At 45.7% G+C, this 24,960-nt stretch overlaps 2 protein-coding genes across 6 annotated transcripts; one reads left to right on the forward strand and one right to left on the reverse strand.

Moving 5' to 3' along the window:
- The first annotated feature begins 2,058 nt into the window (after window positions 1-2,058).
- On the forward strand, window positions 2,059-5,685 carry LOC105284263 (TBC1 domain family member 22B). Of its 5 annotated transcripts, none has more exons than XM_026974074.1 (8): window positions 2,059-2,189; window positions 3,010-3,190; window positions 3,259-3,794; window positions 3,881-4,011; window positions 4,115-4,369; window positions 4,440-4,689; window positions 4,762-4,985; window positions 5,073-5,685. In XM_026974074.1, exons 2-8 carry the CDS (start codon window positions 3,108-3,110, stop codon window positions 5,217-5,219), a joined length of 1,626 nt encoding a protein of 541 aa, XP_026829875.1. In that variant the 5' UTR covers window positions 2,059-2,189; window positions 3,010-3,107; the 3' UTR covers window positions 5,220-5,685. The 5 variants fall into 5 exon arrangements, with proteins under 5 accessions (XP_026829875.1, XP_026829873.1, XP_026829874.1 ...); XM_026974072.1 differs by lacking the exon at window positions 2,059-2,189 and adding an exon at window positions 2,204-2,491; XM_026974073.1 differs by lacking the exon at window positions 2,059-2,189 and adding an exon at window positions 2,511-2,787.
- A 196-nt stretch (window positions 5,686-5,881) lies between these two features.
- LOC105284264 (apolipophorins) lies at window positions 5,882-24,561 on the reverse strand. The gene is made up of 26 exons (XM_026974077.1): window positions 23,981-24,561; window positions 23,386-23,430; window positions 21,362-22,451; window positions 20,835-21,198; window positions 20,349-20,658; window positions 19,755-20,254; window positions 19,214-19,503; window positions 18,603-19,113; window positions 18,268-18,409; window positions 18,014-18,187; window positions 17,382-17,927; window positions 16,385-17,306; window positions 14,989-16,096; window positions 14,433-14,729; window positions 14,118-14,327; window positions 13,876-14,031; window positions 12,611-13,747; window positions 12,168-12,529; window positions 10,536-11,917; window positions 10,139-10,323; window positions 9,907-10,061; window positions 8,580-9,754; window positions 8,267-8,478; window positions 7,065-8,078; window positions 6,449-6,898; window positions 5,882-6,317 (listed from the first exon to the last, which is right to left on the reverse strand). The coding sequence occupies exons 1-26, from the start codon at window positions 24,042-24,044 to the stop codon at window positions 6,237-6,239; spliced, it is 12,882 nt and encodes a 4,293-aa protein (XP_026829878.1). The 5' UTR covers window positions 24,045-24,561; the 3' UTR covers window positions 5,882-6,236.
- Window positions 24,562-24,960: the final 399 nt, after the last annotated feature.

The raw sequence follows: 24,960 nt of genomic DNA on the forward strand, positions 1-24,960 counted from the left end.
CTCTGACGATTGAGCTGTGAATTATTGAAGGTTTAATCGACTTTCTTAATAATAGTGGAAAAGGAAAAAATATGACAATTAATTAAGTCAAAACTGCTTTTAGAGAAAACTACAAAATACCGAGCGCAAAGGCGTCCGCAGGATGCTTTTCAGACGAAGGCATAATTTAAAGTGTTATTTTTAGAATTAAAATATAATTAAAAATTTAAATAATTAAAAATAATTTAAATAATTTAAAATTTATACACCTTTTGGTAATAAATCTTTCTCACCGCGACAAGGTAAAAGCGTGCGTCCGTAATCTGGCATCTGTTTTCTTTATTTTAAGGAAAAATAAATGTTTAATTGTTTGCTAATTCCGGGGGGAAAGGGGGGCAGGCAAATGCAGTCTTACCCCCCTGCGGACGCTCATGACCGAGCATATATCCACTTACATAAGTTGATTGATGACTCAAAAAATCTCTATTAATTATTTAGAACTCCAAGAGCGTTACATTACCATATAAATAAAAAAATTTATTGAATATTGACGTATTTCCAAGTAAATTTGCATACGACACTGAATATGCACGCCAACTTGCGTTTTTATTTTTCAAATAAATTATTTGTCATAGCTTCTTTCTGTTCATATAAATTGTTTCTTATAAACCTCCTCCTCCTGTTCACAAATTAATAAAAGAAAAGGAAAAAAGTCAGCCGATGCGATCGACTGGAATGAAACTTGTAAATAAAATTTGCGAGATTACGAAATTCATACTGGTCTGAAATATGCTCTCTGGACAGTTTTCAGCCACATGATTTCATAACACGCGTCGTGGCGAATTATTCATTTAGATAGGTATATACGCTTGTTGTAATCGTTATTGCTTTGCTTTACGTAAATATAGTTGCGTTTTATATTTTCGTAATCGCTTGTCAAGTCACGCACTCTACGTACATAGCATACGCGGTGTACATACAGCCGATACCGAGGCTGCGTTTCAGGAAAACGAATTCTCTGTTTACGGACTCTGCTTATTAAATTGTTGTGTAACCACTCACGCGCGTGATTCCCTTTTATTGCGCTTAATACGCTCCTTCCTTGTATATAGGAAGAAGCGTGTAATTCGTGACACGTATTGCAGAATGTCCGAAATACGAAATCAATATTTCTCCAAATATCTTCGCATAATTTCCATCAATATGTGCATTCACCCCTATAACATTTTCTGCAATTGCAAATGTGGCAACAAATTATGTTTGCCGGAAGGTCGCAAGTGGAAAACATACTTTGTTAACATACTTTGTTGCAATTCTGTTAGCACACTTCCGTCAATATGCAACATTTTCACCGTTCTATTATCAGATCTGCTCTAATGTTGTCAATTTGACTGTGGAATATGTTCGTCAGATTTGGTTCACATTGGAGACCAACTGAGGACACAGTAGGCTCTGGCTTTGGCATTATAGTTCCGCTGACATTTCTTTCTCATTTGGCAACATCCCACAACCAAAATGTTTGCTGGGCACCTATATAAATATTTAGACACCCTATTGGACAAAATGATTATTACAAACATCTGGAGCTCGGTGCTCAGACTCGTACAATGAATTCTAAATTTTCTATTCTTGCACTGAACCCGAGTCTGAGATCATCTCTATATTTATTTATAAATCCGCGAAAGAAGGACAGAGAGGAAGACCGAAGAAAGACAAAGAGAGAAGGGGCGAAAGAAATGTAAACAAATCAGCATCGCTTCTTGATTGCATTTTTTGCATTCCTTCCCTCGCGATTCCTTTCTCTCTCTCTCTCTCTCTTTTCACATATTGCACGCTTGTCCATGAGCGCGATTAAAGGGGAACGGAAATTGTGCGAAGAGCACGGCTGTGCAGGTATCGTGGCAGCGCTCGCGTCAGATGCACCGCATGACAAACTTGTGCCTGCTGTCCACGACGCAAGCGAGCGGAGTCGCCACCGATCGTGGCAGGGCGTCTTCGGGGTGCCTGCGGATAGGCACGCGCGCGCGCGTACCAGCGAGAGTGAGGAGGAGAGGAGCACGGTAATCGCGCTGACTTTCTGATAGCAATCTGACAGAGTATACAACAACACAACGACAACGCGTCGTCATTGCGCCGCCGCGGTGCAGGCGACACTGGGCACTGGCGTCTGGCACTGGCACGAGGCCGCGGGCCAGAAAACGTCGACCCAGGTAGCCAGGGACTCGCAGCTGACTTCACGACCCTCTCGCGGAGTCGGTGCGCCCGCGGTTGCGATCGCAGAGCGGGAAATGTAGGCGCGTCTCGTCTCTGCCCGCCCGTTTCACCCCGTTCGCCGTCCAGCCGTTGCATCTCTCGGCTCTCGCGCATATTTCTCCACCAGAGCCGTTCTCGCGCCGCGCCGTTCGAGCGACCTAACCTCACCAAACTGCCAGACGGAACGAGCGGACAGCGACGGGGGGGACCTCGGCGCCGCGTAGCATTACGTGGACGTAGTATTTCTGTCGACCTCAAAGTGCGTAAAACGTGTAATTTAATTATAGCGATAAAAAAGCGGCCAACGCGCCTTGGAATATTACAACGACGTTGGAGTCTTGGAGTCGCCACGCGCGCGACCGAGCCCCCGAGAGATCACGCGTTGTGACGACGCGTTCGTCATCTCGGAGCCGTCCACGTCGTTTTATTATTCTCTCCTTTTATTATTCTCCCTCTTTCGTCAGTTGGTGGTGACTTAATCGTTGGCAGCTGCTTTACTTCGTGCTACATGCCCGATATCGTGCGTCCAGTATACACGTAATGTAGCGAAACGATGTGCGTGCTCATGTAACCTTCGCTAATTTTTTTACTTCGAGCGAGATAACTGAATCCGCGGATCCTACGCTTGTGTTGGAATATTGTTCATCGTAATATTAAATTTATGTGCTCGATTTCCTGTCGTTTTTTCTTTCTCGTGCGCTTTTCATCACATGACTCATGATGACAGTGCCAGTTGCCAACGCAGCGCCAATTAAGCAGGATTTCTGGTTCTCGTAGATCCCCGGCGATTCTTGCAAGGGTATGAGGAACGATCCGTATCACGGCAACCGCGCTGAGAGACTACCAGGTACAAGTTAACTTGATTTCTCTCTGCTATGGAGAATCAAGGTTACCACCATCAGGCTCTGCCAAGTCATCAGTCTTTCTGGAAGAAGAACACGCGAGCTGTACCGGGAAGGTATATACTTCATTCCACAATCTCGTTTTCGCAAATCATAAATGTTAAAACAATTAATGTACTCATAGACCGAGCCTGAAACAGGACACCAGACACGGCAAGTTTAATTCCACGGTTGGATCCAGCAATCTGGTTGGTGCCGCTAACAGCAGTGGCGGCACGAGTGGCAGTGGTGGCTCCACTTCCTTCCAGGACTTTCAGGAGAGCGTGGACGACGCATGGGACTCGGGTGACGACGAATTCTGCACGGTATCGGAGGTGAAGATATCGAAGAGGGTCAGCCACTCGGCGGCCCTCAGCGTTATCAACAGCCACAGGTCTGGTAATAAGTGTCTGGAGCAAGCGAGTGTCAAAGCGGTTCAGCAAGAGATCATCCCTGAAGAGAAGAAGGTGGAGGCTCTCCAGAGACTGGCAGTGCAGCCGTTACACCTGCGTAACGTCAATCTGCACTCTCAGGTGAACAACAGTCAGCATTCCGGCGAGGACGCTGACGTGAGGTACGGCATCTCGCCGCAGCACAGGCCAACGCAGTTCCCCGGTAGGCCGCAGCCGCTCAGGCAGCCGAGCGCTCCCAGCAAATTTTTTGTACCCTCGAAGGAGCAAGGTACTCATTGATTGCGCGTTGATTTCATCGTATAATCATCTTCGTGCGAGGAGGAATTTACAGAAAGACCGCTTGTGTTTGTTCAGATGGCGAGAGTAAGGTTGATAAGTTCCAGTTGCTCTTGGAAGCATCTGTACTGAACTTGGACGAGCTCAGGCAGTTGTCTTGGTCTGGCGTGCCCGCGAAATTGCGCTCCGTTACGTGGAGGTTGTTATCTGTAAGTAGCAGAGGTAAACGATTACCGCGCGCACTTGGCGTGCTAAACGTCGCCGCCGCAAGCGTCGGCGAAGTTTGGCGTGTTACGTAATCCGCGTTCGCAGGAGTACCTGCCGGCCAATCTGGAGCGCAGGCAGCCCGCGTTGGAACGCAAGCGGCTGGACTACTGGAACCTGGTGAAGCAGTATTACGATGTCGAGAGGGACGAGGGCTTTCAGGACACGTATCGCCAGATCCACATCGATATCCCGCGGATGTCGCCGCTCATCTCGCTGTTCCAGCAGACGACGGTGCAGCTGATATTCGAGAGGATACTGTACATTTGGGCAATCAGGCACCCCGCATCCGGCTACGTTCAGGTACTCGGCGTAAGGTCGACCTGTCCGCGCGCGTTGCAGAGCAAGAGCAAAAAGAACCGCGTCGTTGCAGGGTATGAACGACCTGGTGACGCCTTTCTTTCTCGTGTTTCTGCAAGAAGCGATACCCATACAGGCGTGGCAGGACCTGGAGAACTACGACGTAGCGTCGCTGTCGAAGGAGCAGCGCGACATCATCGAGGCGGATAGCTTCTGGTGCCTGTCGAAATTCCTCGACGGTATACAGGACAACTACATATTTGCTCAATTGGGGATCCAGCACAAAGTCAATCAACTGAAGGAGCTGATACAAAGGATCGATGGTGAGTGACTCTCCCGGTAGATTCAGGCTAAATCGTCTTCTATCTTCTTCAATGTGATCGTGCTGCTTTCAGCGCCGTTGCATCAACACTTGCATCAGCACGGAGTGGATTACCTGCAGTTCTCGTTCCGGTGGATGAATAACTTATTGACCAGAGAGATCCCACTTCACTGCACCATCCGGCTGTGGGACACCTACCTGGCGGAGTCCGACAGATTCGCCTCGTTTCAACTCTACGTGTGCGCGGCCTTCCTCCTACGCTGGAGGCGACACTTGCTGTCGCAACCTGATTTTCAAGTAATCCATCCGTTCGCCTTGATAATTTTGCAGCTAAAAATCCTTTATCATTTGTCATATCATCAATCGTTCCTCGATGATGTTCAGGGGCTGATGTTAATGCTACAAAACCTGCCCACGCAAAATTGGACGGACTCGGAGATCGGCGTGCTGGTGGCCGAGGCGTACAAACTGAAGTTCACGTTCGCGGACGCACCGAATCACCTGCAGGCTCACGACACGACGACCAGGTGACCGTTTCCAAACGGTCTGGGTTAACGTTACTACGACGAACGATAGTGGCCAAACACCGACCGGAGCGACCGGCGATACCGTGTGTTGTCGCGCGCCGGTTCGGCTCTTCCGTCTCACCGTTGCTACTGCGACGTTCATCAGTCTATCACGGCCATACCGAAAGTCCCCGGGACGCGCGGTCTCCCGTGTTTCGCTCCTGCGTCGACGTAAGTTAGGTCTCCTCGATTATCCAGTGCGTTATAGAGTCTATCATTTCGTTGGAGGATCCTTGCGGACGGACAGATGGATTATAAAAGGTTAGAAGATATATATATATATTATGTATTCTGCCACTCGCGCGCGGCGAAATGAAGTGTAAAGTGCGGTTCAAGACGAATCGAAGAATGTAACGTGAATCAATTGCCATTTCCCGGTTTGCATTACATTTTTATATATATAATAAATATGAGAATATGATATATATATATATACACACAGATAATATATAGACAGGAAAGTTTTATATATCGAGCAGACGCTGTACTTTTATGCGACAATAATTCTTCTCGCTGATCTATATCCTTTCCTATTCATATATTATTTATTTATACATTAATTATTGATGGATTTGATTTAAAGATAATAGTCCTTATGATTGATGCCGGAACGATATCGTGATATATTATTAATATAATTCTTTATTTCAATATATATATTATCATATGTATAATGAGAAATTTGCAATCGTAGAATATTGACTGTAGAGTCGATTTACTATGAAATCTGCAATTACTCGAAATTAACGCATAGATTCATGCGAATTCATGTCTTCTCGTAATCCTTCGTGTATACTTTTTTTTCTTAACCCGAGTCAACTTTGACGTTGCATTTTGACGGTGCGCGGGAGAAATCCTCGATTGGAAAAGGAGGTAGGTATTATCTTATATTTCAAGGTACGCTACAAATAAATACGGCTAAAATACCAATACGAGGGAGTCAGTTAACGTTCTAGCTCTATGTATTATTCTTGATTACGTTTCAGCCATCGTCCATATCGATCTGACCATAATCGATCTCGTCTAATGACGGTATCATCGAAAGTGACTCGTTAAAGGTTTCCTGCAACATAAAATAAAATTTAAATTCTTCAAAGAGCGAACGTTTACCAAAAAATACCAAAATATGTTCGATTTAACACGTTTTGCATTTACTTCAGACCTTTTGCGTTGTTTGCAAATTGCGATACATACGCTTACGTAATCCACGTGCACGGCAGTCGGGTATATACAGGGCATGCACTCCATTTTAGTAACGCCGTTGTTGTCAGCGATGCACTCGCAGATCTGACACCTGCTGGGCTCGGCGCTCAGGACGACCCGCTTCGCGAATACGCTGGCGAATTTCTTGATCGCGGGCGATTTCTCGAGGCGCAGCTTGTTACCGCTGAATATCGTGCCGTTTGTCTCGAGAGACAACGGCGTGCAATAGCCCAGCACGTGCTTCGAAAGCTTGACTTGCCGCCGGAGGTCCACGTCGCCGATCAGCTCCCGGGCGTCCTTCCTCGTGTACGACTTGGTCGCGTCCAAGCCGTAGAATATCTTGCTGATCTTCTCCTTCTCGAAGTGGAAGTCGCCGTCCATCAGTATGTGCAGCGCAATGTCATGCTCCAACAATACTTGATGCAGCACCGAGTACTCCAGCTGGGATGAAAGATAGAAAAAGAAACGAATTAGAAAAAACTTAGAAAGAGAAAGAGAGATAGAAAAATGTAAAGATAAAAATGGTTAAACTTAGAGATTTCATCTATAAAATCTAACTTTGATTTTAAACGTTAAAATTAAAATAAGTCGCGAGGATGATGCTGACCGTCTGGTTCTCCGGCTCGCAATGCGAGCACGGCATCAGCACGAACATCTTCGACACGCCAGCGCGGAAGACGAGCTGCGAGGCGAAACCGATCGCGGCGAAGATGTCCTGGTTGCCGGCACCGACCGGCACGTAGTCGAAGTAATCGACGAAGCGAGCGACGTTCTTCGTGAAGATCTGCCCGTCAAGGATGATGCTCCTGGGCTGGTCGTGCACCCCGTCACCGCCGAACACCACCAGCGACCAGCGATTGCCCGTGAAGTTAGAGTCGTTCAGCTCGTTGCTCAGCTGCGTGATCAGAAGCTCCATGCTGCTGTTCAGTTTCACATCATGATTGCAAGACTTCGCCTCGACGATGAACACCACGTCGGCCGAACGCGGCACCGTGTCGCCCTCCAGCCGTTTGAAGCGGCCCTCGGCCACTTGCGTGCCGTCTATCATGGTGCATGTGGTGCACCGGTCAGGTATGCGCAAGTAAGTGTCGCGGAACATGCATGTCTGCATGTACGACATCGCCACGGTGCACGCCTCGGTCTCGGTCAAGCTGTTGAAGCACATCGTCGCGTAGACACCGGGGTCAATCACGCCGAAGCAGACACCGAACTCCGAGCTCTTGTTCACGAATAGCTCGTCGCAGAACTCGGATACCACGCTGTCCTGATAGTGGATCTCGCTGGCGTAGTCCTCCGCGTCGGAGCAGTCCTTGTTGATGGACCAGCTGCGGGCGAAGCTGCCGGTGTCCGTCAGAAGAGTCTTGCCCGATCCCAAGGTGTCGTCGAACCGCTCGTTGCTCATCGTGCCGAGAAGGCCGGCCGTCTTCCCGAAGTACCAGCCTGATAATTCCAGGGTGCACAGGTTGAACTTGAGATTACACTCCAAGCGGAACTGGTTGTGCCTGCCTTCCACGGTCACTACGTTGTCCATTTGATAGATATACGTTTCGCCGTGATCCAGTTCGATCGGCAGCTTCAAATTGGTGATGGCCGCCGATTTCTGTGAGACCAGCTTTATCGTCTGAAAAGTAAGTATTTGATAGTTAACATAAATAATCTAATTTCGATTTTTAATATTTCTATTTCTCTGACTATTTCAATTTTTAATTTTAATTTAGTTATTTTAATAAATTTGATCAATTTACTTTTTACTTAAAAATTTAATTCTAATTATCGATATCGCGATTAATATACGATGTCTCTACTAACGTCGTTAAAGAGGTCTAACTCAATAGCGTTGCTCCCGATGAGAACTATAATCTGATGGGTTATTTCCTTGTCTTGTCGATCATATTTCACCAAAATCGCAAAAGTATTGTGTACGAAATCCTTCGCTAGCAGATAGGTGCAGCTTCCCGCGAAGTCGAAGTAGCGTCCGTCGAAAGTGACGTAATGCTGAGATCCGATGATCATGGCTTGCGCTGAAATAATAAGAATTGCTTGATTATCAATTTTCCATGAAATTTTCATCTGTAATATCAATAATATTATTTATAATATATTTCACGACAATTTCACGAACCTTTGAATGGCGGTAACCAATTTGATAACTCCGAATACGGCTTGTACTGATAGTAGAGGCTCCAGAAAGTTGTGTTCGAAGTGACAAAGTACATCTTGATGTCCGTGATCGCTCTGATCTCCGGTATCTCCTGGAACTCGGGCGTCTGATTGAACGCGTGCCAGGACATAGGTAGCTTCTGCTCGAGACACATCAAGCCTTGATTAGGATCAAAAATGAACATGGTCTTGGCCTCTCTGTAGCGACTCTCCGCCTGCAGTGCCGTCTGACTGATGTCCATCAATTTTGAGTGCACCAGTCGGATGAGGCTCTCTATCTTGGCCTTCACCTCAAAGTACTCGCAGAAGTAATTGACGCGATCGTACGCCTGCTCGAGCTTCTCCAGGGCATAGTTGACTGACGGCAACTTTCGGAGCTCCTTTAGCTCCAACACAATCTCCTCGACGACGTCCTTCAGCTCTTTGCCGAACGGCACGAAGGCGAAGTAGCGCTGCTTCACGAACTGTATCACCAGGCCCGAGTACTTGTGCACGTTCGTCACTATATCGTTCGCCTTGATATCCCGGTAGAACCTGTCGATGTCGTGCGTGAAGTTGGTGAAGCGATCGAAGTACGGTGATGCAATGATCTCCTGCTTACGGTCGTACAGGAAATCCAGCACTTCCTTGCTCGCCTTCCATGCGAGCGTCTCCATGTAATGGATGAAGCGGATGAACAGCGGCTCCATCATCTTCAGGAAGCGGTTCCACTGGTCCAAAATCGACGAGAAAATCGTGTCCCAGAGGTTCTCGATGTACTTGATAAAGGATACGTGCAGGTCCTTGATGAACATGTCGTATTTCTCGATCAGCTTCTCGATTATGTCCGCCACCTGCGCCACTGAATCACCCCGCAGCACGGCCGCGATGATCTCGGAGACCTTGTTGTACGCATTCTTGATGGTCTCGATCAGCCAGAGCAAGGAATTCCGCAGAGCTTCACCGGATTCTCCCATTATCTCCCAGATCTCGTTCAGGATATTGGGCAGAGACTGGATGTGGCTGCGCAGCGACAACTCGTCGATGACGTACATGCCGAAGGTGACGATATCCTTGATGTAGAAATCATTGGCGTTGTAGGAATTATTCAGGTACACTTTGAGATTCTCGAAATCTTCTTCAAGTGTCTTGAGATCGCTAAAAGAAAGAAACATGATATATCATTTGATTAAATCAAACGGAGATAATTATTTCATTTTATTAATTTTTTCCATTTTGCTCTTAACTGCACGAATTTTTATGTGCGATATTATTTTTTTTGATTTTTTATCCAAATTTTATATCCTTACTTCCAATCGTCGAGGAATCCCGAAATATCCTGCTGAGCGTTCTCCCACACATCTGCGATGGAATTTGCTACTTCGCTCTTTATGTAATGTTTCCAGTAATCAAGATCATTGTGCACGCTTTCGGACATTTCGTTGAAAGTGCTTTTTACAGTGGTCTACAAGCAAGCGTACAGCAATTGTTAATTACGCATAAATTGCATTACATATGTAGTATTAAATGCGTTTATCTTACTATAACGTCTCTCTTGAGCTCAGGCCGCCACCGCAGAGTCGAGGTAACGAGTCTCGAGTGATTTAGCTTCAGGTAGAAAGAAACGTCCGATATTGTTAAATCGTCCTCGTAGGTTCTCCAAATATCGAATATCGCGTTCCGGGCGTCTGGGATGTTGCCGTACATTCTTAAACTCACTCTTGCATCTGCAATACAAAACATATTGTTATAAAATATAGGAAAAAAATGGAAAATTCACTCGTATTCATTCACTGATTTCTATAATTGAAACAAATGACGTATATTTTTATAATTAAATTTTCTCGATAAGATTTTTTTAACTCTTAGTGTTTTTTAATTATTTCAGAGTATTTTTCTTTAGTATATTTCGTAAAAATTCCTGATCGACAGTACATACCGGGTGTATAATTCACCATCATCCAAGTGAGTTTCTCGCTCGGGTCCAAGAAGAAAGCGCCAGTGGCGTTGAGATCCGGGGTATCAATGACGCTACCGTTCACTATGTATTGCGAAGACGTGGGGTAGTAGCCGATCGTGAAGTACTTGACTTCGTCGTTGTTCACTCGTCGGAAAACTATCTCCTTTGATTTCCTGTCGATCCGACCGATCAGTTCGCCAGTCTCGTGCGACGCGTAGCCGCGTGTGTACCGAGCGTGATTCACCGTCTCGAAAAGCGTTAATCCTTGTCTGTGAACGAAGCCTTCAACGTCAAGGTCCAGTCTGGTGTTGACGTGCTTGCCGGCTATCTTGTAGAGATACTTCCTGTTGGAATCGTCGCTCTCGTCCCTCAGCAACGCGGACAGCGTCAGCAGTTTGTCTTCGTCGGTGGAGTAGTCCGCAGCAAAGGCGACGTTCAGCAGATCCTTGTGGTCCCTCTTCGTCAGCACACCCTTTAGCGTGACATTCTTTTCAAAGGTCGGATGCCGGAAGCTCAACACGGCCTCCTGCTGATTCCCCATCGGTGTGGTGGTGACGTTCATCCAATTGAAGGCCGCGCCGACGAGCCTCAGCTTCTCCGCGTCACGTTGCCACTGCAGGTTTGCCTCAGAACTCACTTCATCGCTTGTAATCTTGTAGGAGCCGTCCAAAGTGAAGTTCCGCTCGGGATAAGACAGACTGAGCACGATGAACTGGTTGTCCATGGTCTCGGTGGTTTTGTTGAGGATGTTTACGTGGTAAGATACCCAAGCGTCCTCGGCCAGGCTCAACCAGGTCTTCTGATCGAATTCGCCTGGCAGGACTTCGTAGTCAGTCGACAATTGAATCGTTTTGTTCAAGTGCATCGCCTTCAGCTGGATATTTTGGCCGGTGTGGGTGGTACGGATCTTGGATTCACCGGCAATGTTGAAAGCCGTTCTGTTGTTTAGCTGGTAGATGTTCACCTGCTTGAACTCGACGGTGGGGTAGTTCGTGCCCCCATTACCGCCGCTGTACTCGTACTGATTCACGTACATGATGCCTATAGGCTTGTAGACGTTCTCCACAGTGACTTCAACGCGATCCTTCTCAAAGCCGGCTCGCGATTCGCTCTTCGCAGTGTACTGGGCGTTCAACACCTTGTTGCCGTTGTACATGAGGGTCGAGTGACCCGTAGTGACCTGCGGGCGTTTCTTGTAGCCGTAGGTCAAGTGGCCAACGTGACGTGCATTTAGGGGTACTTCCACGTGCAGGACACCCTCCAGATTCGAGTCCAGTCGCTCGCTGTGGTAGACGTAATCAGAATTCAGCAACGCCGTGTTGTTTGGCCAGAAGAACTCGACGGATCTCTTGTTTTGTTTCCTGTACACGGAATAATAAAAGATAATTAAAGAAAAATGATAAAGCACTGGGAAAATTAAAAGTCTTAAGATTTATAGAATATTCTTCTCGGATGTGTTACAAAATTATTGATATGAAAATTTCATTTTAGTAGAAATTATATTTCGTCATTAAAATAATACTTTTTTAAAGATTTTGATAAAATTGCGCGGTTAAAGTGATTATTTTTATCTGCAGTTTCTCCGATAAAGCAAACACGTAATTTACTTACAGAGTAGTAAGCACAACAAAATTGCAGCCGATGTATGACAAGCGCTGCGAGGATATTGAAGCGTTGACGGTCCCGTTAACGTTGATCAGACTTTCGTAATATATCTTTGCGGTTCCAATCTGCTGTCTCGGAGGATAGAAAAGATCAGCGTTGATTACGTTCCTTTCGTCGGATGTGCCATCGTAACTAAAGAGGAATACGAGTGTCTCCTCCTGCAGAAATTTCGGCGTGTACAGAGAGTACTTGAGCTCGATCTCCTTATTGTCGAAGGTAACGTTGAAGAGATTGTTTATGGACTGCGTGGGCAACAGACCCCAAGTCAGTCGCAAGTGCCCATTAATATCGCGCGTGGCCATTCGAATCTGAAATTTTGCATCGACAGTATTATAAACTAATATTAAATTACAATAAATATTTCTACATAATATTTAAAAAATACAAACCGATCCGTCCGACGCATAATTAGACCTCGCCTGGAGCGCGTTGTAGCCCAGTATGTAAGAAATATCCTGCATGTTCTGACTGGTGTGATAGCTGATCAGGAATCGATGATCGTCCTTGTTCGGAGGCGGCAATCTCACCGCGAAGACCGCGTCGATGTTCTGCTGATTACGGAAACCGATAGTGGCGTTCGCCGCGAACTCCCACGCTTTCCGATTCACATCCAGGTCGTAACCCATGTCGAGGTTTCTGTACAGCCGGCCGGGGTTCCTGAAGAACACGTGAGTGGACAGTTCCTTCTTGCCCAGCTCAGCAATGTCGTAATCCGTGCTGAGCCGCACGAACATGTCCTGCATGTAGAGCAGCTTCCACTCCAAACCCGCCTGACACTGATTATCGTTCAGTCGGTGGCTCAGCTGCACGTCACCGGTCACGTTGCCCAACATCACGTTGCCTTTCATAGTCAGGATCCTGCTGTCGTTCCACGGAGTTTCAGCGCGGATGTATAGAGTAGTGTTGCCGTTCACTTGCACGTTCATAAAGGTGTTCAGTTGATACGTGTCCACGTGGTCAGCCATCTGGACATCCGTGTGTGCTCTCACGTCCCAATTCAGGGAATTGAGCACGTTCGCGTCCACGCTACTGTTGAAGGCGCTGCCGTTCATGTCCAGCAGGAGGCCGTATTTCTTCCTCTTGAATCTCACAATGAACCGATCGGCATTGGCGCTCTTCGGCACGGCTGCCACATCTACCGAGTCCAGCGTGTCGTCCTGCAAGATGATGACGGAGCTGACGTCGTAGATCTTCGCTCGCAGCTGATCCTTCAATTCCCCCCTCACGTCGTACAACGTTTCGTTGATTTCCCTCAAGTCTCCCTGAAATTCGAAGTGAGGTTTCTCCGATAGCGGCGTGTGCAGATCGGCGTTAATCTTGCCGTTGTTCAAGTTTCCGGTCAGCTGATAATCGTGCGTGCCGAGATGCTTCACGTGCACGTTCAGATTTGCAGTATTGTTCACGCGAATCGCGTTATTATAGAGGATGTCAGCCTCCAATGATTTCAGAGCTTTTATCCAGCTCTCTAGCTTCGCGGAAGCTTTCACGAGATGTTCGTCCACTTGCCAGGAGGACTCGAATGATGTCTGAAAAATTGATAGCGTGCTTGAATATTTTAATTCTCCACTTACACGTTTAATTAATCTCAATTAACATATATTAATAAAAATAATTTCTTAATTTTCAGATTTTATAATTGCATATTAATACTCACGTGTTTTGATACAGGCTCGTCTAGCCTCGCGCTGAACTTAAGTTGCTTTAAGTTTCCGGTGAAATCCTTATACGCGGCAATCGTGGTCTTCGGTATTCTTATTACCGATGAATCGATCGCACCTGAGACCATCGTGTCCAGCAGAGCATTCTCTAGCTACGTGAAGACGAGACATTTTTCAGTTTTGCATCTGCAGATATTTACTCATAAAGCTCGAGAGTAATGCATTAAATTTAATTTACCTTTAACTTTCCGAATACATCCATTATTAAATCATCTCCGCGAATCGAAACTGTGACGTTGTACAGATTACCCTCGATTTCTATGATAGAGTTGGTACGCAAATCCTTGAGGAAGTTCAAGGGTGTCTTTACGTTGAGCTTTATCATGTACGTCCTAATATCATCTGTATCACCGTGCGATTGATACGTGTAATTGCAGTGAAATCCAGTCTGTGTGATAATAAAATTTTTATGCATTCAGTGTATTCCTCTTTTCGGTTCATTTTTCGAAATATAAGGGTAATAAATAATACAAATTATGTGAAAGTATAGTACCTCGATCCATGTAATATTGTTCCGAACATTCACGTTCATTTCCATGAAGTAAGTAGTGATTTCTTCCATATCAATTATAAACGCGTATAGCGACGTGATTTCTCTGATATTGCTAAACGATAGGTCTAAATCAATGTGTAGATCATTCTTTATATGAAAAACATCCTCCATAGAGAAGCTATCGTCTACGACGATTTTGCCCTTTAGTATTTGTATCGTGCTTAGAATCTTGTATGTATAGCCTTCGGTATCGATGTCCAGTTCCACAAGTAGATCCTCGGTTACCGCGGGCCATATCTATAAATCAGAAAATGGATATGCGCGATTTGTACTATTATTAAAAATTAATAATCTTAATAAGATGTTCCGAATAAATCTCAAATTTTTAAATATAATAATTAATATGTTACTTTTCTGCTATAAAATATATCTAAAATACCTACAAAATAGCTTCAAACTTTCTAAATAATTATTTCCACAGGTAAAAGTTTCAAGTTCAGAGAATTGCATAATTTTTCGTGATTATATTTGCTTTTTCAACTCATATATATGTTACCTGCAATTCTCCTCGCCAAAAGATAGCGTCCTCGTCGTCCTCCTCTTCCTCCGATTCATCAGAATTATCCGTCGTGGACATCATGAGCCCCGATTTCAGGGGGATTTTAACGGGCGGCGGTTTCGGTCCACCGTTGGCCTTGATGCCGAATTTGTTATCTGCCAATCTCAGCGAGAATTCTGTGTTCACGTCCAGCATGTTGACGGATTCCATGTGCACCACGATCAATCGGGTGATCACGCCACATTCTTGCAAACCCTCGAGAGGCGTGAACACGATGTAGCTATAATCAAAGTCGGTGATGTTGTGGTAGTGCCAGGTGCCGAGGAAGCCTGCCGTGAGGTTGTTGTAGACGACCCTGAAGTCCGCCTCACGGGGGCTTAGCTTGGCCACGGCCATCGCCTTCTGCAGCACATCGATCGGCGTCGCCAACATGAGCTTGATGTTGAAATCGTAGGTGGACGTGAACAGCTGACAAAGTGCCTCGACGCCGAGCGGGCCGCTGGGTGTGACGATTTCCGCCACCGCATGTCGATTGCTGTGCGAGAGACCAAATCTGCCACGCACGTAGGCGAACTTCTCCAGCGGCGTGGTGACGTTGAACTCGACCTTGGACTCCTTCCAACGTACGAGATCGCCGATCAAGTGGCCGGTGTACTTGCGCTTGTCCAGGTCAAGATTCGCCGCTCCCGAGAATTGCCAGCTGCTCATCAGCCGCAGTTGGCATTTAAGCTCGCTCTTCCGATAGCTCGCCAGCGGTGAGTACAAATGCAGATTGCCCGTGAGATTGAACACGTCGTCCGTCTCCTTGTCCAGGTACCAGACGCTGCGTGCGTCGATCGTCTTATCAGGATGTTTAGGATACTCGATCAGCACGCTAGTGTCCGCCATTCGGGACGGTATTAACTTGTGGGTGACGTTCAAAGTCACCCAAGCGTTGGAGTGGATGGTGCTGACGAAGCCGCAGGAAGCCGTCCACTCCTTCATCTGGAGACCGCTCAGTATCTCGTATTCATGCGCGCTGACTTGAAAGTCTACCTGCATGTGCTGGGAATCCTTCCAGTTCACTCTGCTGCTGACCATGACTGTGTTTGGCACTTGCACGTACCTGCGAGCAAAAGGAAAATTATTATATTAATATAAAATTATAATATAATATATAATGTGATGATTAATTATAAAATTAATCTATTGTAATTAATAATGTTGTAATAGAATAATATAACAAATTCGTGTAAATGAAAGCAAGAGTTACTTGTGAAGCTAATTTTAAAAAGTGATATCGCTTTACAAATATATTAAAATTTAGAATAGATTTATGGTCGATGCCGTGATCATGACTAACGTCATTAGATTATTAGTCATATTTTGTAGTTTAAAAGTATCTTTCATTTACTTTGCGTTTACGGCGGTCCTCCTCCATTGTTCGAACGGCGTCATCAATTCTAATTCCACCGTGACGAACGTCTTCAGCGGTCCAACTTCATATTTCGCACCGGCCGTCGCCTTGATCGCTCCTTCGGGGCTCCACTCCATAATAACGTCCACCTGATAACTACCTGGTCCCGTATCATCAGGACGACGTGCAATTAAGTTGCACGAACCGGTCACTAATCGTCCCGGATAAGTCACCACTATCGTTGCAGTCCGTTTGGATCCCACCGTCGGGTCTTGAGACAAGTAGACCTGCTTTAACTGCAGTATCGTGCTGACTTTCAAGGCAGGGTCTCGGTTGGCATCCCACTTTACCTCCGCCGCGAGCTCTTTCCGGTTCACCTCGTTAAGGCCGCTCAGAGTCAGATGAATGTCTCGCCATTTGTCGAGGTGCAACTCTAGGCGGACCTCCCGCGTCGTATCGACGCTCGTCATCACGGAGTACACGTTGTTGCGGTACTTCGCCTCCACGTAGGACGTCAAGCTGGTGGGTGACAGCACCGTGTGATTCAGCACGAACGCGTACTTGTCGTGGTCCAGCTGCTCGGCGTACAAGCTAACCCGGAGGTCACTGTGATTTTGGTACATGTGGCAGTTGAGCAGGATCGGAGTCACGAAGCTCGGCGACTTGAGAATCAGCTTCAGGTGATGGTTGATCACGGCGACTGATGATCGGTCGGTGTAGGCGCCGCGTGCGGTCATGTTGTGCCCGCTGAACCACGTGCCGGAGAACTCGAGCTCGTACTCACGCCGTGAACGCTCGTTGATACGCGCGTCGAGCAGCATCGAGTTGAAGTTCGGGATCGTCAGGTTCATGTGACCCTCCATGGAGAACAGCAAGCCGCGCGGCATGATGATGTTCACCACCAGAGTGATTTCCTTGCCTGCGAATGGAGGATTTTGTTAATTCTTTGAGTTCCTTTCAAAGAATATCGACTTCGACCTCGAAGTTTGCTTACCTGGAGCGTAACCGATGAGTAAGCTGGTCTTCGATTCGGGCCCGAGAGAGTAGTGATTGACTCCCACTTTGATATCTAAGTTCTGGATGGGCTTGGTGAGGGCTACCAGCGCGTTTACCTTCGTGCCTTGGTTCTGGAAGTACATCTTCGAGTACGACATGACGAACTGCGCCGTGAGCTTGTGCCGATCATCCTTGAGGTGCGGATTGGAGTTCACCTCGGCGTGGAGCTCCAGGTGGCCGAGAGCCTGCTGGAACCAGGCGCTTATCACGGCGTTCAGCTGCGGGTACGCGGTGGAGTGCAGTTTTAATTCAGCAGCCTTGTGTGTGAGAGTCTTTGATGAGCGATTTGACAGCGAGATTTCCAGATGGAGGCTCTCCTTCTTTGGCATACGTTGCAGCTGATATTCCAACTGGAAGTCGCCGGCCAAGCTGATATTGTGTTTGACGATGTAACCGACCAGTTTGCTCCAGACTCGCTTTGTTTGGAAAGTCAGGTCTATATCGAACTGGGAAACGTTGTTCTTATGCGCATTCCTGATGGCACCTGATAATTTAAATGTTATTAGTATTATTCTTATTCTTACAAAAATTTTTCTTCCTCTTTAATATTATAACATTGTGTCAGAATACCTGACATGGCAGCGACACGCTCGCCATTGATAGCCAGATGAACTTTGGGCTGATAAATGTGACCGTGATTGAACTCTGTCCTCGTGTAACCCAGACTGGCGTCGAGGTGTTTCGTGCCGTTAACGTCGAAACCGACGTGAATGAAGGTTTCATCCTCGGTACGCTTATACGTGCCTGGAAACACGTGAATATAATTAACGTCTTCATTGATCATGATTCGCGAGCAGATAACTGCGCATTTGCGAAATACTCACCTTTGGCGATCAGAGAATTACCAGCCGAATGAAGTAGGACGGTAACGTTGTTGGTCTTTATGTCAAAAGTGACGGTAGCGCTTATTTCTCTATTCACTTGCGAGCCAGGAGTATCGAACATCAACTTAAAAATGCTGAACTCCTGAAATTGATAAAAATCAAGATAAATAAATTAATAAATAAAGAAATAACTATCTTCTGTCTCATACTTCGATATTTAAAGAATTTAAATCAAAAACCGAATGTTAGACAAAAAATCATTATGCAAAATTTACAAAGCTTCTTCCCTCTATCTAATGATTGAATAAAAAAATTATGTGTGACTTCTGTCGCACCTCAGTCTTGTTCCAATTGTACTCCAGCACGTAATTCTTGGCAGTGGGATCGGCTTTGAGCAACGAGACCTTGAAGAGCGTGATTCCGTTTAGGAGGAAATACGGCGCGTTGGGATCCTTCGTCACGTTCGTAAACTGATAGTCAGTGCACATTTTTAAGCCTATCAGCCTGTCGAGAGCGGTCCAGGTGCAGGTGGTGTTGCTAAGAATATTCTTGGGCACGACCAGAGGGTAACGTGAGTTCTTCATGTTCTGGCCGGCCATCAAGATGCCCATCGGCTTCTCTTCGATCTCGGCGCCGTTACCTCTAATCAGAGCAACGTCCGACAGCAATGAAACTACTTCTATGTTGCGGTTTGGTAGACCCAGGCTCACGCGCGCCAAACGAGTGCCGTTCAGATTCAGGTGAAGCTGCACGGATCCGGAAGAGTAAACGTTCGAACGCAGCTTGAGGCCGGCGGATTTGTAGAAAGCGTCCACTACCATCGTGCCCACCACATCGACACTTACGCTAGAAGAAAAATATGATGTGACGTTAAAAAAAGGTAACACTCAAGGAAGAAGCTAAGAATTTAATTCCAAAGGAATTTAGCATCAGTATTTCAACGAACCTAGAAGCGACATTGCCGGTGAGCTGGAACTCATTGTCTCGCTGAGAGTTGAACATTTTCGAAATCCTGAAGTTGCAAGCCGCGGAACCGGAAACGTCCAAACGAATCGGAAGACCCGATCCCATCGGCACGACGTACGAGGAGTCCAGGAGCATCCCGGCCTTCTCGTAGAGAATCTCCTGCATCGCCAGGAAATCCATCATCTTCTGCCAGGGATTGAAATTTGCCAGCGCGGCCTTCACCTCCTTGTCGCCGTCGAGCGTCGTGAACTTCAGCTCGTTTCCGAATATCTAACGTAACAAATAAAATACAATAATTCATTAATTATTTTGCAAATAAAAAAATTAAAAGTGGAGTAAAAAATTATATTGCACGATAATTTTTCGTAGTTTATCCAAAAGGCCACGTTAAAGATATTATTTATGCTAAATACACGTTTATCTTATCTTATCACAAATGCTTGTACTAATTATTATTTAAGCAAATTCAATTTCGAGTTTACAAATAATTAGCAAATGTATTTCTGTCTCATTTCACTTACTTTATAACCGAGGCTGATTCTCGGATGATCAAAGTTGTTATCGATGACGTTAGGCAGTCGTTTCACACCGTCCCAGTAATTCTCGTTCTCCGGCGTCGATCTGATGTACCTGAGGAGGTTCCGCAGGTGATTCGAAACCTTCTCGTTGCTGTAGATGCCATTCGGCCCAAAGAGGCTCTCCGCATAATATTCGAGGCCCTCCATTCGTGCGGTGATCTCGAAGAGATTGACGGATTGACCGAAGATGTCGGTGGTCACGTTCAACGTGAGCGATCGTGGCACGTACGATTTCGGCGAGAAGATCAGATTCGCCTGATAGTTCGCGCCGACATTGTACTCCTCGGAGAAGAAGGAGTTCTCATAATTGCGTGAGAACTTCCTCACATCGATGTTGAACTTGCTGTCGAGGTCTCGATCCGTCAGCAGACTCTGAATCTCGATTCGCGTGGGAGAAGCAGAGTTGTATAGATTCAGCAAGTGGCTCCACACGAAAGAACCAACTGAAAATAATTAGGAATCACAGTTCATTATTTAAAAAGCGCTTTTATTTTTATTTCAGAGGCCAGAAATTCATGATAATGATGTCTAACAAACCTTGATTAACTTCCTCCATTTTGAGCGTGTGCTTGATGGTCTTTATGACATTGTAATCGGGGCAACGCATCACCTGCAGGTAAGAGGCAATACGAATCTCCGTGTCCAATGTCGTATTGCGATAATAATCAAGGAAGAATTGATCCCGGGTTTCCTCGCAGGACGATAATCTGCGATGAGCATCGACAGCGGCGACGCGAACTTCCATGGGCAAGAATCCGCCGGTGTCGTCCATGCACTTCTTCAGTTCCCTCCGCAAGTTCTTCGTCTCGAGCCCCATGTTGCCGATTGCCTTCAAAGCTTCCAGCGTCTGCAATCGCAGTCGTATTAAAATCCTCCGTTTTTACGCATAAGAGGCAATTATTCACAAAATACTTTAAAAATTAAAAATCAACTTTAACAATTATTTCTCTATCTTGAATAATTATAACATTACGATGAAATTATTCGAAATTCTAAGAGACACAAAAATAATCAATATCTTGCCTCTTTTGTTACGAGAGGATTATGAAGACGAGGCGCGCAGCCAGTCGATATCTCCTGCTGAAGATGCAACAGAAGCGCGTGTATCTCTTCTAGATCGACACAGTCGACATCGTTGTTTCTGCAGAAAGTGTGAATGACAGTGGAGTAGCTGAGAACGAACTGTGCTTGGGGAATCTGATTCTGAAAGCTCATTAGCTGCGAGAGAGCTTTAATGGTGTCGCGATCTGGTCGCGGGATCAAAGCGAAAGTGATGATCCAGTCATTGGTGGTCGCTTCATCGACATGTCGCTTTATTATCAGATTCTTCATGACGTTCACCGCCGCGTTGCTGTTCAGGTACGGCAGTGCCGCGATAATGTGTTTTCTGTTGGACAAAAGAAAGTTAATACAACGAGAATAAACATACCGAAATTAATATGATTTCTGCTTCCATTTCAATTTTTAATTGAAAGTTAATCAAAAATTACTTAAATTTTTCTTTGCCTGACTAGAAAAATATTACGATAGATTTATGAGGAATTACGTACTTTCCGTTCCTGCATATGTTGTTGGCCCTCGCGAGCAGTTGTGACAACGAGGGGTAGTCCAGGAACCGAGCCGAGTGAACGAAATTGGTGAACATCTCGGAGAATCTCTGCTGCAGCTCGTCAGCTCTCGCCCCGAGCTTGCACATGCCCTTCAGCATTTCCCTGGAGGTGCGCAGCTCGCCGTGCATCGTCCTCGGCGTCTTCGCGTGGTCGTACAGCAACGTGGTTCTCTTCGTGCGCGGTGCGCGCCGAACGAAGTTATTCTCGTCTCCCTCGTCCTCCTCGCTGTCCTCGTTCTCTTCGGAGAAATCCTGGAGGAAACTCGTGTCCGTCGTCTCCTGGACCAACCGAAGGCTCACCCGGGAGTCCGTCTTGGCGCCGGCATGGCGGCCGTTGGAGAGCGGCTGCAGCAGCCGCGTCTCCTTGCACACCACCTGCTCGTAGACGTTGTGATCAATGGTGATCTCGCAATCACTATGGGACTTGAACAGTCCGTGCTGATGAATGTGCCGACGTGGGCTCCGATATGGGTTGGACTGTACGACGGAGAAGTACTTGGAGCCCTGCTGACAGTCGGCCAGGTTCTTGATCTTCTTCACAATCAGGCTGGTCCGCCTGGCCTCGTACAGGTGGTACTCGGTGTCGCAGACGCCGTGAACGTCCACCTCATCGCCATGGTGGTCCACGTCGAAGCGCCGCATGCTGTTCTGTAGCAACGACAGGATGCCTCGCTTCATGTTCAGCGCCCAGATCGGTTCGTGCCGATCCGGACACAGCTCGTGGATGAGCCCGTCGTCGAAGGTGAACCTGAGCGCGTAGCGTTCGAGGGTGGCTTTGAACCCGGAGCCGGCACGGTCCGGATATTCAGCATTGTACGTGCTCCGATCATGGCTGATGCTGGCGTTCAGGATTCTCAGGGTGCCTTCACACGGGCTGTTGAAGTGCACGGACAGGAAGGCGTCGATGTGCAGGGCCGAGTCATTTCGTGGGTGATGAGGTTGGTGATAGCCCAGATTCGTGCTCACGTCGACGGAATACGCGTACACGTAGTGCACACCCTCCTGGTACTTGAACTTCCGTTCCAGAGGAACTGTGAGAGATAAGTATGACAAGAGATATTCTCTTTATGTCGCTATTCAAGAATATGTTATGTTTTTTTATTGTATTCTAAGAACAAAAGCACAACTGCCAGCATCTATCCTTCATCTTTTTTAGTTTAAAAGAATATATATAACGCAATATTTTTATATGCAAGTAAAAGAGAGAGATTACTCCCGTATAATACAAGATAATTATACGCGTAAAATAAATTTTAATAGTATTCTATATATTATTATATAAAACGAAGTTAGAACACCAGGGAAGGACTATCGATTTTAAAGGCCTTGGATCAAGATTTGATAAGTTACGAAACTATTAAACAATTTGTTTTCCATGAAATTTTTCATTTCCTCGTATTCTGTTATCTCCGTAATTACGCACATTGATTCGTTTAAAAAATAAAGATCAAAGTTCTTCACCCCGAAAAGACGCACAAGAATACCACGATCTAATGTCGCAATGATTTAAGCATTTGAGCAATAAAGGAAGACACAAAAATGAGTTATCAGAAAAAAAGAAAATAATTATCTAAATTTATAAGTTATTTAATAAGTGATTACGTATGTTAGAAGTTGCTTAGACGTATTGAATAACGCAATAATACTGTTATCTACTTCAGAATATCTATTTCGGAAAAGCAATCCAGAGCCATAAAATGCAAGCCATAAAATGCATAATATTTCTTTTTAAAACTAGCTGCTATTAAAAGACTGGAAAGGACTTATTGCCGAAAATGCAAGCCCAACGATTTCCAAAAATGTGAGTCTTCTTTCAGAAGTAAAAGTGATACATGTGGAGTAAACGACGATCGTTTCATGGATCGTTTCGTAATACGACCCGGCACGCAGAAATATGATGAAGGAATGCCGCACTGCGTTCGTTAGGAGAAAAGACGTGCACATGTGTGTAAGAATATCCCTTACCCTTGCATTTTGTCCGGCCACATGCTGTAGAATCCTTGGTGATTTCTGTAGAAATAAAAGTTTGGTGTATCATGAATGTATAAGGAAATTGTAGTAGAATAATTCGCTACATTTTATGCGACATGTGCATTAATTGTATCAAATTCTTAATTTAAGATTTTCAATAAATTGAATTTTCAAGAGTTTCGAACTATTTAAATAAAAACAGTTTTGATGATAATAATCGAATAAATATAACGCAATTCAAATCAAGTATTCGTTATATGTACGAAACTTTGTTAATACAAATTTCCGCTATCTAAATAAAAGATATACACACACAATACTCATTATATTACATTATAGAAGAAAGTACACTATAAATAAATCTTTACTTATAACTATTAAATTTATAACTTATAAATTTATAACTATTTAAACGCCTATATTCAATGTACTTCAAGACTACTTCTTCTACTATATCAATTAATACGACTCCGATAAATCATGCTATCGCATTTCGTTACAATGCATCACCGTCCGATAACGGCATAACGTACGGGATAATTGGACACCGGACGTTGCAATAAATACACCGGAAATTGTCAGTAATTACCTCCTCGCACGGCGATGAGCACCGCGCACGCGAATGCAAAGAGCAGTGTCTTCCTGGCACTCATGGTTTCCGGGTCCAAGAGGCGATCGTCCTATCGCTTCTGGGATCCTCAGGATCCTTCAGAAACACCGCCTCGCTACACGGCTCTCATCCCTCGCCGAGAATTCCGTCAAAGCTCTGAGAAATTCTGTTCCACACATACACACGACTCTCAATCGACTGTTAATTACTCGACACGCGCAAGAAGAGGAACGCGCTTTTGAGGAATCCTCCTCACACTGATCGCACTATACTTCCACCTTACGTTTCGAGAAAAATCGCGCGGGAACGTTCTCCAAGCTCCTCGCCGTCACGGCACTCCGGGCCTCTCTGGATCCACTCTACGGGGATCTCTCTATGGGGCTCTGTCGTCACGGCTCTGGACTTCTTCTCTCGCGGTGATAGCCACCCGGGAGATAAATCCGGGGTGTGGATAAATCGGAGCTCGACTTGATTGAAGACGAAGATAGCGAGATAGCGAGAGTGCGGCGGGATCAACCGCGTGCGCCGCTAAATAAGCGTTTCCGTTGCTGGTCGGCCGACGAGTGGCCGAACGGCGAGGGAGAGAATCGGATGCTAAAGGTCTCCCGATGCTTTTCGTATTTGCGCGGAGGTCAGAGGTCCCCCCGTTTGATAAGATAGCGGGCATACGCATGACGAGATCCTAATGAGAGACTCGTCTCTTTATTTCATTCGCGATACGGAATGCAGTAAAGGAAGGAGGAGAGTGTGTATCGGTTTTGAACTATTTTGTCGGCTTGACCGAGAAAGGAGCGAAATATCTTTATTTAGATCGGAGCAAACATCGGAGGCAGCTCGTCAATGACTTCGCGAACGGATATATGTATTATGTGTAACGATATTAATTTTCGATTTCGATAAAATAAAACGATAAATTATATCTTTTTACTAAACAATTGTTTTTAACAAAGTTTTAATTT

This window comes from Ooceraea biroi, chromosome 12 (genome assembly GCF_003672135.1).
Source record: "Ooceraea biroi isolate clonal line C1 chromosome 12, Obir_v5.4, whole genome shotgun sequence".
In the NCBI taxonomy this organism is placed as follows: domain Eukaryota; kingdom Metazoa; phylum Arthropoda; class Insecta; order Hymenoptera; family Formicidae; genus Ooceraea; species Ooceraea biroi.

Bases quoted from the DNA above. Each gene is read 5' to 3' on its own strand.
- LOC105284263 (XM_026974074.1), top strand. From the start codon at position 3,108: ATGGAGAATCAAGGTTACCACCATCAGGCTCTGCCAAGTCATCAGTCT. The intron at 4,012-4,114 runs GTAAGTAGCAGA...CCGCGTTCGCAG, and splicing joins TTACGTGGAGGTTGTTATCT to GAGTACCTGCCGGCCAATCT. The intron at 4,690-4,761 runs GTGAGTGACTCT...TGCTGCTTTCAG, and splicing joins GCTGATACAAAGGATCGATG to CGCCGTTGCATCAACACTTG.
- LOC105284264 (XM_026974077.1), bottom strand. From the start codon at position 24,044: ATGAGTGCCAGGAAGACACTGCTCTTTGCATTCGCGTGCGCGGTGCTC. The intron at 23,431-23,980 runs GTAATTACTGAC...TTATTTCTACAG, and splicing joins GCTCATCGCCGTGCGAGGAG to AAATCACCAAGGATTCTACA. The intron at 8,479-8,579 runs GTTCGTGAAATT...TTATTATTTCAG, and splicing joins TTGGTTACCGCCATTCAAAG to CGCAAGCCATGATCATCGGA.